The 13825-nt window shown below is 46.4% G+C and overlaps 6 protein-coding genes across 6 annotated transcripts; 4 read left to right on the top strand and 2 right to left on the bottom strand.

Moving 5' to 3' along the window:
* Positions 1-491: 491 nt before the first annotated feature.
* On the top strand, positions 492-3152 carry VTP01DRAFT_5906 (uncharacterized protein; the record flags this gene model as incomplete). Its single annotated transcript, XM_069384748.1, has 10 exons — positions 492-611; positions 682-846; positions 921-1004; positions 1067-1411; positions 1473-1559; positions 1621-2126; positions 2184-2466; positions 2524-2697; positions 2755-3015; positions 3078-3152. The coding sequence occupies 10 exons, from the start codon at positions 492-494 to the stop codon at positions 3150-3152; spliced, it is 2100 nt and encodes a 699-aa protein (XP_069234950.1).
* Positions 3153-3322: 170 nt separating this feature from the next.
* On the top strand, positions 3323-4321 carry VTP01DRAFT_5905 (uncharacterized protein; the record flags this gene model as incomplete). Its single annotated transcript, XM_069384747.1, has 3 exons — positions 3323-3341; positions 3421-3738; positions 3813-4321. 3 exons carry the CDS (start codon positions 3323-3325, stop codon positions 4319-4321), a joined length of 846 nt encoding a protein of 281 aa, XP_069234949.1.
* Positions 4322-4485: 164 nt separating this feature from the next.
* Positions 4486-5783, bottom strand: VTP01DRAFT_5904 (uncharacterized protein; the record flags this gene model as incomplete). The annotated part of the gene is made up of 6 exons (XM_069384746.1): positions 4486-4675; positions 5143-5242; positions 5318-5393; positions 5465-5538; positions 5618-5678; positions 5742-5783. 6 exons carry the CDS (start codon positions 5781-5783, stop codon positions 4486-4488), a joined length of 543 nt encoding a protein of 180 aa, XP_069234948.1.
* A 272-nt stretch (positions 5784-6055) lies between these two features.
* VTP01DRAFT_5903 (uncharacterized protein) lies at positions 6056-6649 on the bottom strand (the record flags this gene model as incomplete). Its single annotated transcript, XM_069384745.1, has 1 exon — positions 6056-6649. The coding sequence occupies one exon, from the start codon at positions 6647-6649 to the stop codon at positions 6056-6058; it is 594 nt and encodes a 197-aa protein (XP_069234947.1).
* Positions 6650-7888: 1239 nt separating this feature from the next.
* VTP01DRAFT_5902 (uncharacterized protein) lies at positions 7889-9146 on the top strand (the record flags this gene model as incomplete). The annotated part of the gene is made up of 4 exons (XM_069384744.1): positions 7889-7970; positions 8027-8593; positions 8649-8947; positions 9042-9146. 4 exons carry the CDS (start codon positions 7889-7891, stop codon positions 9144-9146), a joined length of 1053 nt encoding a protein of 350 aa, XP_069234946.1.
* An 863-nt stretch (positions 9147-10009) lies between these two features.
* VTP01DRAFT_5901 (uncharacterized protein) lies at positions 10010-13709 on the top strand (the record flags this gene model as incomplete). The annotated part of the gene is made up of 12 exons (XM_069384743.1): positions 10010-10175; positions 10616-10943; positions 11006-11125; positions 11222-11255; positions 11331-11549; positions 11742-11980; positions 12059-12463; positions 12528-13017; positions 13096-13167; positions 13234-13312; positions 13384-13521; positions 13594-13709. 12 exons carry the CDS (start codon positions 10010-10012, stop codon positions 13707-13709), a joined length of 2406 nt encoding a protein of 801 aa, XP_069234945.1.
* Between the last annotated feature and the right edge of the window lie 116 nt (positions 13710-13825).

Genomic DNA, 13825 nt, shown 5'->3' with positions numbered 1-13825 from the left:
GGCATTCCAAGTTGGCCCAAAAGGGGGGCAACAATAGTCGCTCATTGAATTACATAGTCGTACCAATGGCTCTAGGATCCACGATCTGTGTTGCACGGCACGATTACCGCGGTTAAATCAATAGGGCACAGCGCTGTTCGATGTAATCAGAGCAATACTGTGGGCTGCAGAGCATGTTATACGTATACATGTATGCGGCGGAGGGTGGGGCCTACAGTACGTAGTTACGGTTGTCATTTTGGACCAGGCGACAGACCTGCTGGAGCCGGGTCGATCTTGCTTCATTTGCAATGGCTCCGACCATAGATTCAAGCAAATGCTTGTGTCTCCTTGTCTCGCTTTAACCCGACTCTTCCCCTTTTCCCACTCTCTCTCATCACCCACAATTGCTCCTTTGATCACTGGAGCAACTCTATACCCGAGAGTATTAAAGGACCTCTTCGACCTAGCCGCGACCTATTGAGCCATCACTTTCGTATTCTGACTAAAGCATGACCGAAATCATCAAAGATGGGTACCTGTCTGTAAAAGAAGACGGGCTGCGTGCTTGGATATGGTCGAAGCGCTTTTGCGTGTTACGAGACCAGGCATTAACTTTTCACAGGAACGAGGTACCTATCGAGAATATTCATCGAGAAATATAGTTTCCCTTTTTAAAATGCATCTCCTCGTCCCCTTTAGCAATCTGGACAATGCGTGGCATTGATTTTTCTCCGCGACATTTCATCCGTGACGCGTACAGACCTCAAACCCTATTGCTTCGAAATAGCTACGAAGGACAAGACATACTACGTAGCATGCAAAAGCGACAATGAGCTGTACTCCTGGATGGATGAAATATACAATGTATGTTCTTCAAATTTTGTTGCCGTGGCAAAAAGGGAGACAATCATTTCTTACCTCTTTTTTTCGTCGAATAGCGATCCCCGCTCGGCGCATCCGGACCAACTGATTTCAGGCACGAAATACACGTTGGCTTTGATCCAAACACGGGCGCCTTTATAGTAAGTCCAAGCTTTCCAGTTACGCCAGAGGTATATGCTAATCTGCGATATTTCCGTAACAGGGCATGCCTGATCAATGGACAAAGCTGTTGAAAGGCTCCGGTATCACGCAGGAAGATGCCGCAAAGAACCCTCAAGCTGTGCTTGATGTATTGGAGTTTTATACCGAGCAGACTAAACGGGAGGCCGAACAATATGGTTCATCCCAGTTGCAAGGTGCAGTTGAACGTATGAGTGACGATCGCTGGGCCGCTCTGCTCCAAGAATCCAAAAAGTCACCGAGCACACCTATTCCTACCTCCATTCGAGCACCTCCACCACGACCTGCACCGCCACCACCATTGAATTCATCTTTACCCACCAAGAAGCTCAATGATCGACTGAACGACCTTTCCTTACAGACGTCTGTAAGCTTAGCGCCTAACTTTAAACATACACTGCATTGTACAATAACAAACTACTATTTAGGACCATCCATCAAAACCTTTGTCGCACCGTCCTCCAGAGACCGACCCGTATCCTCGCTACGGCGGTGACCGCACCCCAACAACACCTGTAAGTAACGTAGATAATAAGCATTGTTTGTACATTGAAGCTAAGGCAAACATCATATCAGCATGCTTTGCCTCCTCGATCACCTCGCGACCCTTCCAGCAGCTCTCCGCGTCAGGAATACCACAAACCATCGTACCCAAGACCAGAGCCATCGAAGTCTATGGGTGTATCTCGCACGAAGCCCCAGTATGATGCTACTGTCAGTTCTTACGACGATAGAGTCTTGTATGAACGCGAAAGGAGGGAACGTGAAAGAAGAGAACGTGAGAGAGAGCGTGAACTACGTGAGAAAGAACGACGACGCCGCGAACGTGAGCGAGAACGAGAGCGCGAGAGACAACGTGAAAAGGAACGCGAACAGAAAGAGCGCGAAAAGGAACGAGAGCGCGAACTTGAACGTCAGCGTGAACGCGAGCAGCAGCAAGAACGCGAGCGGGAGAAAGAAAAGAAGATCGAGCAACGCATTAGCACGATGACTGAGGCTCAAATAATGGAGAAATTACGATCGATCGTTACCAAAGGTGATCCTAACAAATATTACAAAAAGATCAAGAACATCGGTCAGGGGTAAGAACGGTGTTTTCCGCCTTAATGCAATTAATCGATCAATTTACACGTATTTAGCGCGTCTGGCTCCGTTTACGTTGCCATATCACACGAAACGAATACAAAAGTTGCAATTAAGCAAATGGATCTTGCCAACCAACCTCGCAAAGAATTGATTGTCAATGAGATTCTGGTCATGAAGGAGTCACAGCATCCTAACATTGTGAACTATTTGGACTCATTCCTTGTAAACTACAAGGATCTTTGGGTTATTATGGAATACATGGAAGGCGGCGCATTGACGGATGTCATTGACAACAATACCATGACAGAGCAGCAAATTGCGACCGTATGCCTGGAGGTAAGCTAATTCATCTGACTGGGAATATCATCTCTATATGCTCAGCCTGATTCTTAGACAACGGCCGGTCTCCACCATCTCCACTCGCAAAACATTATCCACCGAGACATCAAGTCTGACAATATCCTCCTCAACTTTCAAGGAAAAGTCAAGATTAGTGACTTTGGCTTCTGCGCCAAGCTCACAGAATCCAAGAGCAAACGTGCGACGATGGTCGGCACACCGTATTGGGTAAGCGATTATTACTGTTTCAGTGTGATAAATGTCGTTTGCTGACGCTTCCGACAGATGGCACCCGAAGTGGTGAAACAAAAGGAATACGGTGCAAAGGTGGACATTTGGTCGCTTGGTATTATGGCCATTGAAATGATTGAAAATGAACCGCCATACCTGGATGAGGAGCCGTTAAAAGCCTTGTACTTGATCGCCACAAATGGAACACCAACTCTCAAGAAACCAGAGAAACTTTCGCGTGAACTCAAGAGTTTCTTGGCAGTGTGTCTCTGCGTTGATGTACGATCACGAGCCACGGCAGAAGAACTGCTTGAGGTAAAGTTCGCAGACCTTCTGATAGATATTCAACGGAGATACTGACTGACTACTCCCACTAGCATGAATTCCTCAAAAAGGCTGGACCGTTGGATATCCTGGCACCTCTCCTCAAGTTCAAGACAAGTAAACGCTAGACTCAATTTTTATATCCAGTTTGTTTTCTTAATTGTGTTATTCTGCATAAAAATGAAATGAGTCGTTGTTTCCGTGTGTTGAATGCTGCATGCTGAGGAGTCCGATTTGAGGGTGTGTCGGCGCTTGACTTGACGGGCAACTTGTTCCACGCACTGTTAACTAGTGAACGATGGCCGACTTGGACATAGGTACAGTACTGCGCAACATTCAAGAAGCGATCGATGCATCACCGCAACTATTTTGTATGAACGTGTGTTGTGTTCTCAGAAATGCTCGACGCTGAGATCGCCGACGCCATCGCGGACGGCGAAGCGCTTGACGATTACCTCGCAGCGACAGAAAAGTTAGATCAAGAACTTGACGAGGAACTCGAGAAGCATTCAGAGCCCACCAAAGACACAACAGCTGCAACGTTGGTCGATGCAAGACTTGGTGACAAGGGCGTATCCGAGGAAAAGTCGGACGCAGGATTGAGACCGGAAGCATTGTTTCTGTACGGCGTCGATGAAATGAGCACAAAAGATATCGAAATGTACTGCAGCCATTTACCGTTACAAAAAGTGGAATGGATTAACGACTCATCCTGTAAGCGCTAATCAAACCTCGTCAGTGCTACGTACGCTCGCTGCAGATTCTAATAATTATTGGCGGAAAAAAAGGCAATTTGGTATTCAAGGATGGACAGGATGCAGCGGAAGCAGCGTTGTCACTGTTAGTATCCGACGTGGACGAACCATTAACGCACACGATCTTGCGAAAGGCTAAAGTCTACACTCGAGAAGACTCCAATCGAACGTTTGAAGGCTTGCATATCCGTCAATCAACTACAGCGGATGTTAAAGAGAAAGGAGCCAGAGACCGCAGTCGATATTACCTACTCCATGGCGATGGTCGAGGACAGCCGCGACGAACCCAGCGGCACCAGAGCAGAGTTGCGACGGGCAGCATTGTTGACCGCTTAGGACCCAAGCCAGATATCATGAGTCGTCTAGGCAAACGTGACGAGCGGCGTCCTGCAAGATCGACCCGGCCATCACAGCGACAACGACGACGATCGTTATCTCCTATCTCTACAAGAAGTCCTGCGCGACGCGAGGATGACAATGGAGAAATCCCGATACCAGATAGTCTGAAAGGACGGATTGGTGCACGACGAAGCCGGTCATAAAGTACAACAGACATCAAAGCGATGAATTTCTATGCCTTGATTGACTATGCTTTTTCCATATTGTAATTGTAAGAAACAGCCTTCAAAATATAGAAAAAATTCAGACTACATTTTATTCGATTATTGCAGAGATGGCCGCGCTAGAACAGTAGCTAGAAGCAAGTTTAATCACGTTCATCACGTCGTCGTTCAGAGCGGCTGTATTCCTTCTCAGGGGATCTCTCACGGCGGTCGCGACGGTCCCGACCTTCGTATCTATCCCTATCATCGCGGCGGCTCCTGTCATCGCTGCGGCGTTCCCGATCATCACTGCGGCGGTCGCGGTCGTCACGACGATCATAGTAGTCACGATCTCTGGATAATTCTAAAACCTAGCTGTTAGGGAGATATGACTTGGATGTACCAACTAGAACTTACCATTCCGTAATCGGCAAGGAGAAGAGCAGCACCAAGAAGAATATAGATAAAAGGGAAAGAAGCCAACGGCTGTGTCAGATGTCTGAGTTCAACTGCGCAAGTGATCGCTTTTTCTCTGTTCTCTACTGGGCGGCGTAGGATCTGACGGGCAAGCATTATTTGGGAGGATACATATCATCTCAAACGCGTTTCAATCATTCCTTCTCTTTTCCCCATTTCTCTGCCAAGCAGCAGGCAAGCAGGCACGTATATGTATATCAACACCATGCATAGGGTAGTCAACAATGCAGCGTCAGGGAGATAAACATGGGAGCCAGAGAAAGCAGCTCACATCGCTTGCAGTCTTTTCAGACGCGCCCAGTGCGAAGAACATCGTAATAGCTTCATAGACGGAAAAGCTGTACCTTCTGTCGCGATAATCGCGTCGAGGAGAACGACCACGGCCCCGTCCGTTGCCTCGTCTTCCGTTGCGCTTTGATTCGCGGCAGTCCTTGGACCAGTGGCCTGTTGTGTGCCAGTGAATATTTCAATCGACTGCGCTCGCTCCCAGTATGTTCCAGAGTGATTTTTCTTTCTTACCTTCCTGTCCGCAGTTGAAGCATTCATTTGCACCAGGACGTTTACCACCATTTTTTGCCCATTCGACAACAAGTCCCTGCGTGATAGTTTTGCAAAGATATCATTAGTACAAAAAAGAGCCTGCATGAGTGGCTGCGCTGCTACTACCTCGCTTTCACCATTCACGCCGTCCATTGCCTGCTCGGCAATTTCCTTATCTTCAAATTCCACAAATCCGAAATCTGGTTCAAGTATCATGTTAGAACAAACAAAAGCAATGTAACATTTTTTAGATATATCTGTTTGGGCTATTATTCCTACCTGTCTTGATATCAAACCGAGTGACCTTACCATACTTGGCAAAGATATCCTCGAGTTCACGCTTGAATAGAATTCTGGTTAAGGAACATACTGATTGCTATACAGCACCATCGAGTAGCTTTACAGATGACATTGAACGAGGAATGCGACCGACGAAGAGCGCCATTGTTTCAAAAAGAAAAGAAAAAAGGAGGAAGCAAAGAAGAGAAGAGTAGGTGGGTTGAAAGAAGAGGCTTGCGTCCCCTTGGAACCAATGTGTGTCACCTTCTCGCTGATTGGTTCCGTTGGCGAGAAGCGTGAAAGCTGCCCTCTGCAGTAGAAAACGAAACTCAAGATCCGGATTCGAAGTTTTTACAAATTTCATTGTACATCAATTAAAGTAGTTTGCTTAAACAATATATTTTCGACCGTCTAGACGATGGTTCGTTTTTAGGTACTTTATATTCTTCTTCTCTTTGGCCTTGCAGAAACTTGGCTTGCAGGTACGTCTTTTTTGATTTCAGGAGCACCTGACGGTTGCATGGTCTCGACGACGGCGTGCTCCACCTTTTTGATCGAATTCGGGTATGCCTGAGGTCCAATGGAAGGTGCGGGTGCGTGTTGTTTCTCGGTCCATTTTCTCTTGTTTCTACTAGACGTTTTGGTTGCAAGTCGACGTGTAACAGCCGCTTTCCGTTCTTGAAGCTTCTGACGGATATCGTCCTCAGTTTCATACTCTACTGCATACGATATACGTAGCAAGTTTGAGAAGAACGGTTTATCGTCTAATCCGCGTTTCGCCATACGTGCTCCCACCGCACTCTCAAACTTGATCCAAACCACCTCTGTAAACTGATCAACGTGCGGATGATCGTCGAGCATGTAATGTTCTTGAACAGTTCCGAATGCAGCGCACATTTTCAAGAGATCGTCCACGATTCCCAAAGCAGGCACATTCTCCACAATCAAGTATCGTGATTCCTGCGCAATCGAGTATGCCTTGACTGCCCGGGGAGTTCGTGCGTCGCGATATTCAGGACGGTTGGTTGCCATATTGAGATCATTTGATTAGGCAACAGAGAGAAGGGATAATAGAGTTCTGTAATCTTTTTTTAAGGCGGAATTGCATGAATGCCGCGAAAATTGCCATGTGTGTGACAAGCTGCCATCGCCACAGAATAAGGATCAATATCATACTGGACCGGAGATCGGCTATGACCGCTTTTACAGAATATCATGCTACATGTCAATTAACACAGGATACAGTGCGAAGTAAGCATGATGCAGAAGAAAGCGCAAACAAGTAGCATGAAAAAATTTTTGATTGAAAGGATTGTGCATTAATGTCGGCAAAACAGCGGCAAACAATCCATATCTTCAAGGAAAACACACAGAAATGCTTAATATCTGTATTCCAGTACACCTGCTCATCATTACATAAGCCCTAACAAAATATCAAGCAAAGAACGTGATTGATCGGAGGAGTATCTAGAAAGAGTTAAGCCTTGAAGCAACAGGGTGACTGGTTATCAAAAGATATAAAAGCTGCAAAAATCTTTCTATCCTCTGAAACGTGTTTGCTATATAAATCATTGTACGCACTCCGTGTCGTGATAGAGGAACGTCAGCGAGACTTATCCCAATTTCTCGCGTCCTTATCTCAAGGCTTAGATGACTATACATTATTTTCCTATACATTGTACTTGGCAAGAACTTTGAGACTTAGCAAATCGTGTGTATCAGCAAGCAGTCAAGTAAGGACAATGATATATGTAGCAGGAGGATAGACCCGATGCTAATTATGTACATTATTTGTTTTACTACAGAATGAGATCTACAGTTTCGTATGGCCCGAGTTGTAAATCATCACGCGAAACGTGTCAGCAGATGTAGTAAAGGGCACTTATGTTTTCTTGATGCAATGGCAGAGGAAGATCTGAGTGTAAACGTGAGATCAATCTGGCGTTCTTTCCTTATGCACGAGGACGTTGCACAGCATCCATTTTTCCATCTCCTTTTACAAAGCGTTTGGAGAGCAAATATCACGCGAATTGTATGTTAGCGACACTTTGTGGTCTTACAATAAGATGATGGGCCAAAAGGAGTCCCATGCTACTTCGTAATGACCGGGTACGGGCTCGGTACGTTTAGTGCGTGCATGACAACCGAGCTGGGGATAGCAGGGCGGAGCTGACGGCCTTTATTGCCAGCAATAAAAAGGGAGTAGAAACTTGACGAGTACCTTCCCAGTTCCTGCCCCCTCCCCCTTTTTCCGTATTATACCCAACCCAGATGCAGAGTTTGACTCACGATGCTCAATTCGACAATGGCTGGGCAATGGTGACATTCTCGACAGCCATGTGCATTGCTGGAGGTGGTTACTGGACTTTGTGTCTGTCAAGAGGAGCGCACGACTGACTTACCTCTTAGCTGCCGTTGTTTTTATTGATAAGCTCCTGCCTCAGCATTCCAGCAGCAAACCTTTTCTTGAAAGGCCATCTTTTATCGCGGCGACTCTGGCTCTATCGTCGGGAGTCATGATATTTTCATCATTGTCAGCGCTTCTTCCTGCGTCTCTTCAAAGGATTGATCCCGATTTTTTGGCCTATGCTTGCTTTTTCGGCGGAGTGGCCTTCACTCTTGTTATCACACGCATAGTACATTTCTTCGCACCCAAGGCGGTACACAGCTGCGGTGCAACGGACCACGATGATGATCATTTGCACACACCAACTACGCTCAAGACACCCAAAAATGATATACAGACACTAAAAGGTCCTGCTGACTCGCCCGGGGAACGCGAGCGGTTGCTACGATACCAGAATTGGGACCTCGAATACGGTGCCAGAAATGCGGCGGGCTACTTTGATGAGATGCATCACATGCATCCCAGGTCTGCTGGATCCACTTTGATATCTGAGGAGGCAGACGTTGAGGAAGATTATTTCAAGCTCGGCATCCAGACGGCAATCGCTATCTTTGTACACAAATTTCCAGGTACGTCACATCGTTTGTTGTTTCAAAAATAGAATAGCTCTGAACCGTACTTTAGAGGGGTTGATAATGTTCATGTCAAGTCAAGCGTCTACCCAGCTTGGCCTCAGTGTGTGCATCGCCATGTCGATACACAATTTCATAGAAGGATTCATGATTGCGTTGCCGCTGTACATAGCGACAAAGTCAAGAAGCAACGCCTTCTGGCTGGCGGCAGGGATGGGTGGCCTCTCACAACCGCTGGGCGCCGTGATTGGTTTGTTGATGATGAACCGTGTCAGCGAGCATAGCCAGGATACATTGTTCGGTATAATCTTCGCTGGCGTCAGCGGAATGATGACTTTCATATCTGTACAGGTGAGTATGCATACATACGTACATCTCCTAACCGAAAAAGGTCCGTACATACAGTAGAGACTGATGAAAACCAATTTTCTTTTTTCCTTTGCAGAGCATGCTGCCTCAAGCATTCAAGGCAGACTCTCGGAAGGTGCCGATGTATTTCTTCTTTGGCATCTTCCTAGTGGGACTCGCATCGTTGCTTAAATCATTATAACCATACTTGTTTGTTTCGTCTGCATGCACCTGCAGCCGGTCCATATTCCTTTCTTCTACTGAGCGCGCGGCCAATCAGCCATGGTTACGCGGTTCATTTTCATATCCCATACATCCTCGGTACCCCGACCCTATCAGCACTGATACCCGGAGTCGTCACATCCCCTCCAGCGGCTAACACACATACACACACACGCAAATACGCAGCGTGTAACCCGCTGGATACCCCAACCCCATCCTTCTTGTATATAAAATTAGCCTTACCGGATTAAAACGTTGGTCATTTGTCCCCGTGGTAAACCCGGTAACTAGTCGCGGGACCACGCCAATGTGAGTTACCATTTGGCAGAAGAGAAACGGGTCGATATTCGAACTGTGCCATGTGACTAGCACTTAATGTGAAGCAGGGTGCTGTTGTTATAGGGAGTAAAGCTGTACTTGTCGACTGCAGTTGCATCAATGGCAGGAACTCGCTGAGCAGTCCTAGAGAGATGCTTGCTGCGAATTTAAGGTGCCACTTTGCATACCCAAATATATACAATTTCACTTAAAAAGTAGCCTGTGGCGCTTTCTGCAATTCGTTCTGCGTCAGCTCCCTGCCTGTGCTCCCCCATGCTTCCTCCCCCCTTTTCTTTCCTTGTAAAGAGATTCTGTATTTAAAATACACCTTTTCAAACCTACTTTATTTCTTCTTCTTCCTCTTCCACGTACCTTTGTACATTAGCGAGTTTTACATTTTATTGCATCTAATACTGTGCCGGCACACAATAACAACTAACTAAAACGTACTTTATTGCAACGAACGGACCATACTATACTTTGCAGCAAATCCATCCCCATTACACCACCTAATATCACACTAGCATGCCATTCATGACGTATATCAATCGCCATACTACTACTACTACTACCACTACCACGACGACGAAACCCGCCAGCAAAGACCTGTACAAACGGACACAAAATACTCGCAAACGACGAGAGATAGGCGATTATTATCTCGGAAAGACCATTGGTCGTGGAGCATCAGGTAAACATTTCACTTCTTTGCTCTATTTATTCATTTTTTCGACGGCCAAACGGAAATGCTCTCTCGATCCCATATATCCATATATTCATTGTCACCACCACACGTTCATTCCCTTTTTGTCCAAGTGCTGCTTTGCCTTTTTCCCTGAGTATTCCCGCCATTTGAATGATGATATGTGCACATCTTGGTCGAGGGATGTGTAAGTTCTGTATATGGCCCACATGCACAACGTATATACGGTATGCGCACATTCTCTCCCCTCTCGATCTGGCTGGCTAAATTTTCCTTGTCTACGCCCATTCTCCCGCTTTTGGTGCAGATGTATCTCTATCCCCTCCTAGCATGCACAACCCTTAAGCCCCTCCTTACTGTCGTCGAAAGAACGAAGAAAAAAAAAGTTAACAGCAAATGGGCTAATCGATATCTATATTGCATTGTAGGCCGAGTCAAAGTAGGATACCATCTACACACAGGAGAGCGGGTGGCCATCAAGGTCATATCACGCAATCTGCTTGCCACTTCGTCATCCATGGCCAAATGTGTACAAAGAGAACTAGCGGTCCTGCAACTACTACATCATCCACACCTTGTCGATCTCCGCCAGGTTCTTCAGGACTCTAGCAATGTCTATTTCGTCATGGAATATATGGAAGGAGGCGAGCTCTTCCAGGTTTTGTCCGAACGCGGAAGGCTCCCTGAGGAAGAGGCACGGTCTTTGTTTAGGCAGCTCACTGAAGCATTGAGCTGGTGCCACGCTCATCATATCTGGCAAGTCCTTTTTGTTTTTGTTTCTTTGTGTTGTTTGCGATTATTGACAAAGCCTCTTGTAGCCATCGAGACCTGAAACCCGAGAATATCCTCCTGGATAAGGATCACAAGACTCTCAAGCTGGCCGATTTCGGCATGGCTACTGTCTACCGGCCAGACTCAATGTTGCAAACCAGCTGTGGGTAAGTTTCCAAGACTCAGCAGCTCCTCCACACAATGCGAAAAGGGCGACTGACGAGATAAAACGTTCCTCTCCAAAAAAACCCTCAACTCAACAGGTCCCCCCATTATGCAAGCCCGGAGATAGTCAGGGTAAGAGAATTCATTCTCGACTACATGATTGTTTACACCCAGTCAGTTTCTTACTGACATACCTGCCTTTTTTAGGGCAAGCATTATCATGGTCCTGCCACTGACGTCTGGTCTTGTGGAGTTATATTGTATGCCATGCTTGCTGGTCATTTGCCCTTTGACGACGATAACATTAGCCGCTTGTTGGTCAAGATCAAGTCCGGGCGGTACATCCCTCTGCCTTCCTATGTCTCTCCTGAGGCAAAAGATCTTGTCAAGAGTATGCTCGTTGTAGATCCGGCTAAACGCATAAATGTAAGTAGCATCTTGCTGTTGTTTTCTCTCTCTCTTTGTATTGCCTATCATGTGAAAGGGGGCCGGTGGAGGGGCACGCGTGAGGATGTGATGTTTTTGAGCAAGATGTGCAGACGGCTGCATCTTAACCTTGCTATTATTATCACGCGCGAGAGACAACTGACATGTATCTTTTTGCTACTGCAAACCTAGCTCGAGTCTGTTCTAGTCCATCCATGGCTCACTAATCGCTCGTTCCTCGGAACCGATTTACGCTTTCCGGACACTCTGTCGTTGTACGACAAACCCCGCGATCTGGTAGCCGATCTGAATCTGGAGCAACCTCTCATATCCAATGCATCTGACATTGATGGTCGGATCTGGGAGACACTCAAAATTCTCTGGCGGAACTGTACTCAGAATGAGCTGATCGCTGCCCTCACCAGCAACGAGTAAGTAGAGTAACACATGACAGTGTGCACTGTTATCTGCTGGATGATTCATGTGCTCATACCCTGCCTTATACTTAGGTCGAACATTCCAAAGATCACTTGTCGTCTGCTACAACAACGTGCCTGGCGACAAGAACAAGAGCAGGCGAATAACAACAATATTCTAACCAAAAAGACTTCACAATCTTTCTCACCTTCAAGCGAAGAAAGCGGGTCTTCCGTCGCACCCATGACTCCACCCTTAACACCTTACCCGACTAACAATACCGGCACTTGCTGCAAACATCATCGTGGATATTCAAAAAGCAGCATCTCGAATCTACCGCCGACCCCTTGCGATTCCACAATTGATACCATCTCATGTACGACTACCATGTACGAGTCACCCACACATCTCAAGAGTATCCCTGCGTTCGATTTTGACTATTCGTGGCACTCGGATATGACTAGAGAATTGAATGATTTGTTGAAAAAGCGACCATAGTAAGAGATCATTTTCATTGTGCAGCATAGATGTACGAGTTATCTAACATCACGTCTTTAACAGCCTTATCGGCGATCACACAAACATTGATCCGTGCCCAGGAACGCAGACAAAATCACACCGCAGCGGCAGCATCGGCAGCAGCGACTCTAGCAGTAACGGCAGCACCCGATCATCACCCAACAGCCCGTTGTTGCTACTCAATCTCCACCAGCACAACAACAGCAACAACAACAACTGGTCTCCCATATGCAAAAGCAGCAGTGCAATCAGTTTCACAGCAGATGGGCTGTCGAGCCCGGTAGCACCAGTTGTATCTGGTACGACGCCCGTGCAAGGAGCTCTTATTCGTACAACACCACCACCATCACCTTTGCCACATGTGCAGTTGCTGCATCAACAGCAGGGCACCAGTGCTCTTCAGAGCTGCTTCGCAGCCGAGCAGCGACATGCAGCCGACAGGCAACCTTGCTCCTTTTCCTTGATATTCCGATGCTTGGGCGCTGCACGGTCATGGTACAAAGCCGTTACTGAAACAAAAACTGCATCCCGAGTATGTGTGATTCGGATCAGATTAACTGCATTCTTACGTTGATATTAACTATACGCCCCTTCTTTCTTCTCAATTTAGATAAGGACATTCCATCGCAAGGCGAAACATGAATGTGAAGTGGCTGGAAAATTCCACCAAGTTCTTGAACAGGTAAGGGGGTATTGCATAGAAAATGGAAGTTTTTTCATTTTAACGTCAATTCTCCAACGAATGTAGCATTTTAACGGCAAATTAAGCGGCCGTATATACCCTACCGGACAGATCGTCTGGAGTGTATCCATGGTTCTATCTCATGGTACGTCCAGAATAGGAAAAATGCATACTTGGGGGGTGGGTTCGGTGTTACTCATGAATGACATGTCATAGATGCATCATTATCATCTTCATCATCTCCATCATTTTACAAACGTCATCAGCTACATTTCATCTGCCATATTACTCCATCTCATCATCCTACCGCAGCATCCAACGGACAAGTGCAAGTGACCCTGGTCTTGAAACAAGGTATGTATGGATATATTCCTCACTTGCCCCCCAAATAAGAGAACAAGAATTGACAAAGTCTCCTTCTGCTAGGTGATTCCGCTTACATTGACGAAGCCGTTAAACAAATCTTACATGTCTGGGACACTCTTGAAGCCGATGCGATGGAGATCTCCAAAGCCAATGGATGGCTTCCACTAGGCAAATAAATTTACATACATTCATAATAAAATTGCAGAGTCACATAGCGCAACGTTGAGAAGCTGTTACTCTTTTCCAATTTTTTTTTGTTTTATTTAAAATTGTTTTGAAATGGACCCGCTTG

The sequence above is a fragment of the Rhizomucor pusillus genome, assembly GCF_041956525.1.
Source record: "Rhizomucor pusillus strain CBS 183.67 unplaced genomic scaffold VTP01scaffold_26, whole genome shotgun sequence".
Lineage (NCBI taxonomy): Eukaryota > Fungi > Mucoromycota > Mucoromycetes > Mucorales > Lichtheimiaceae > Rhizomucor > Rhizomucor pusillus.
The sequence above is the reverse complement of the archived record's forward strand: the minus strand, read 5'-3'. Positions and strand labels throughout refer to the sequence as shown.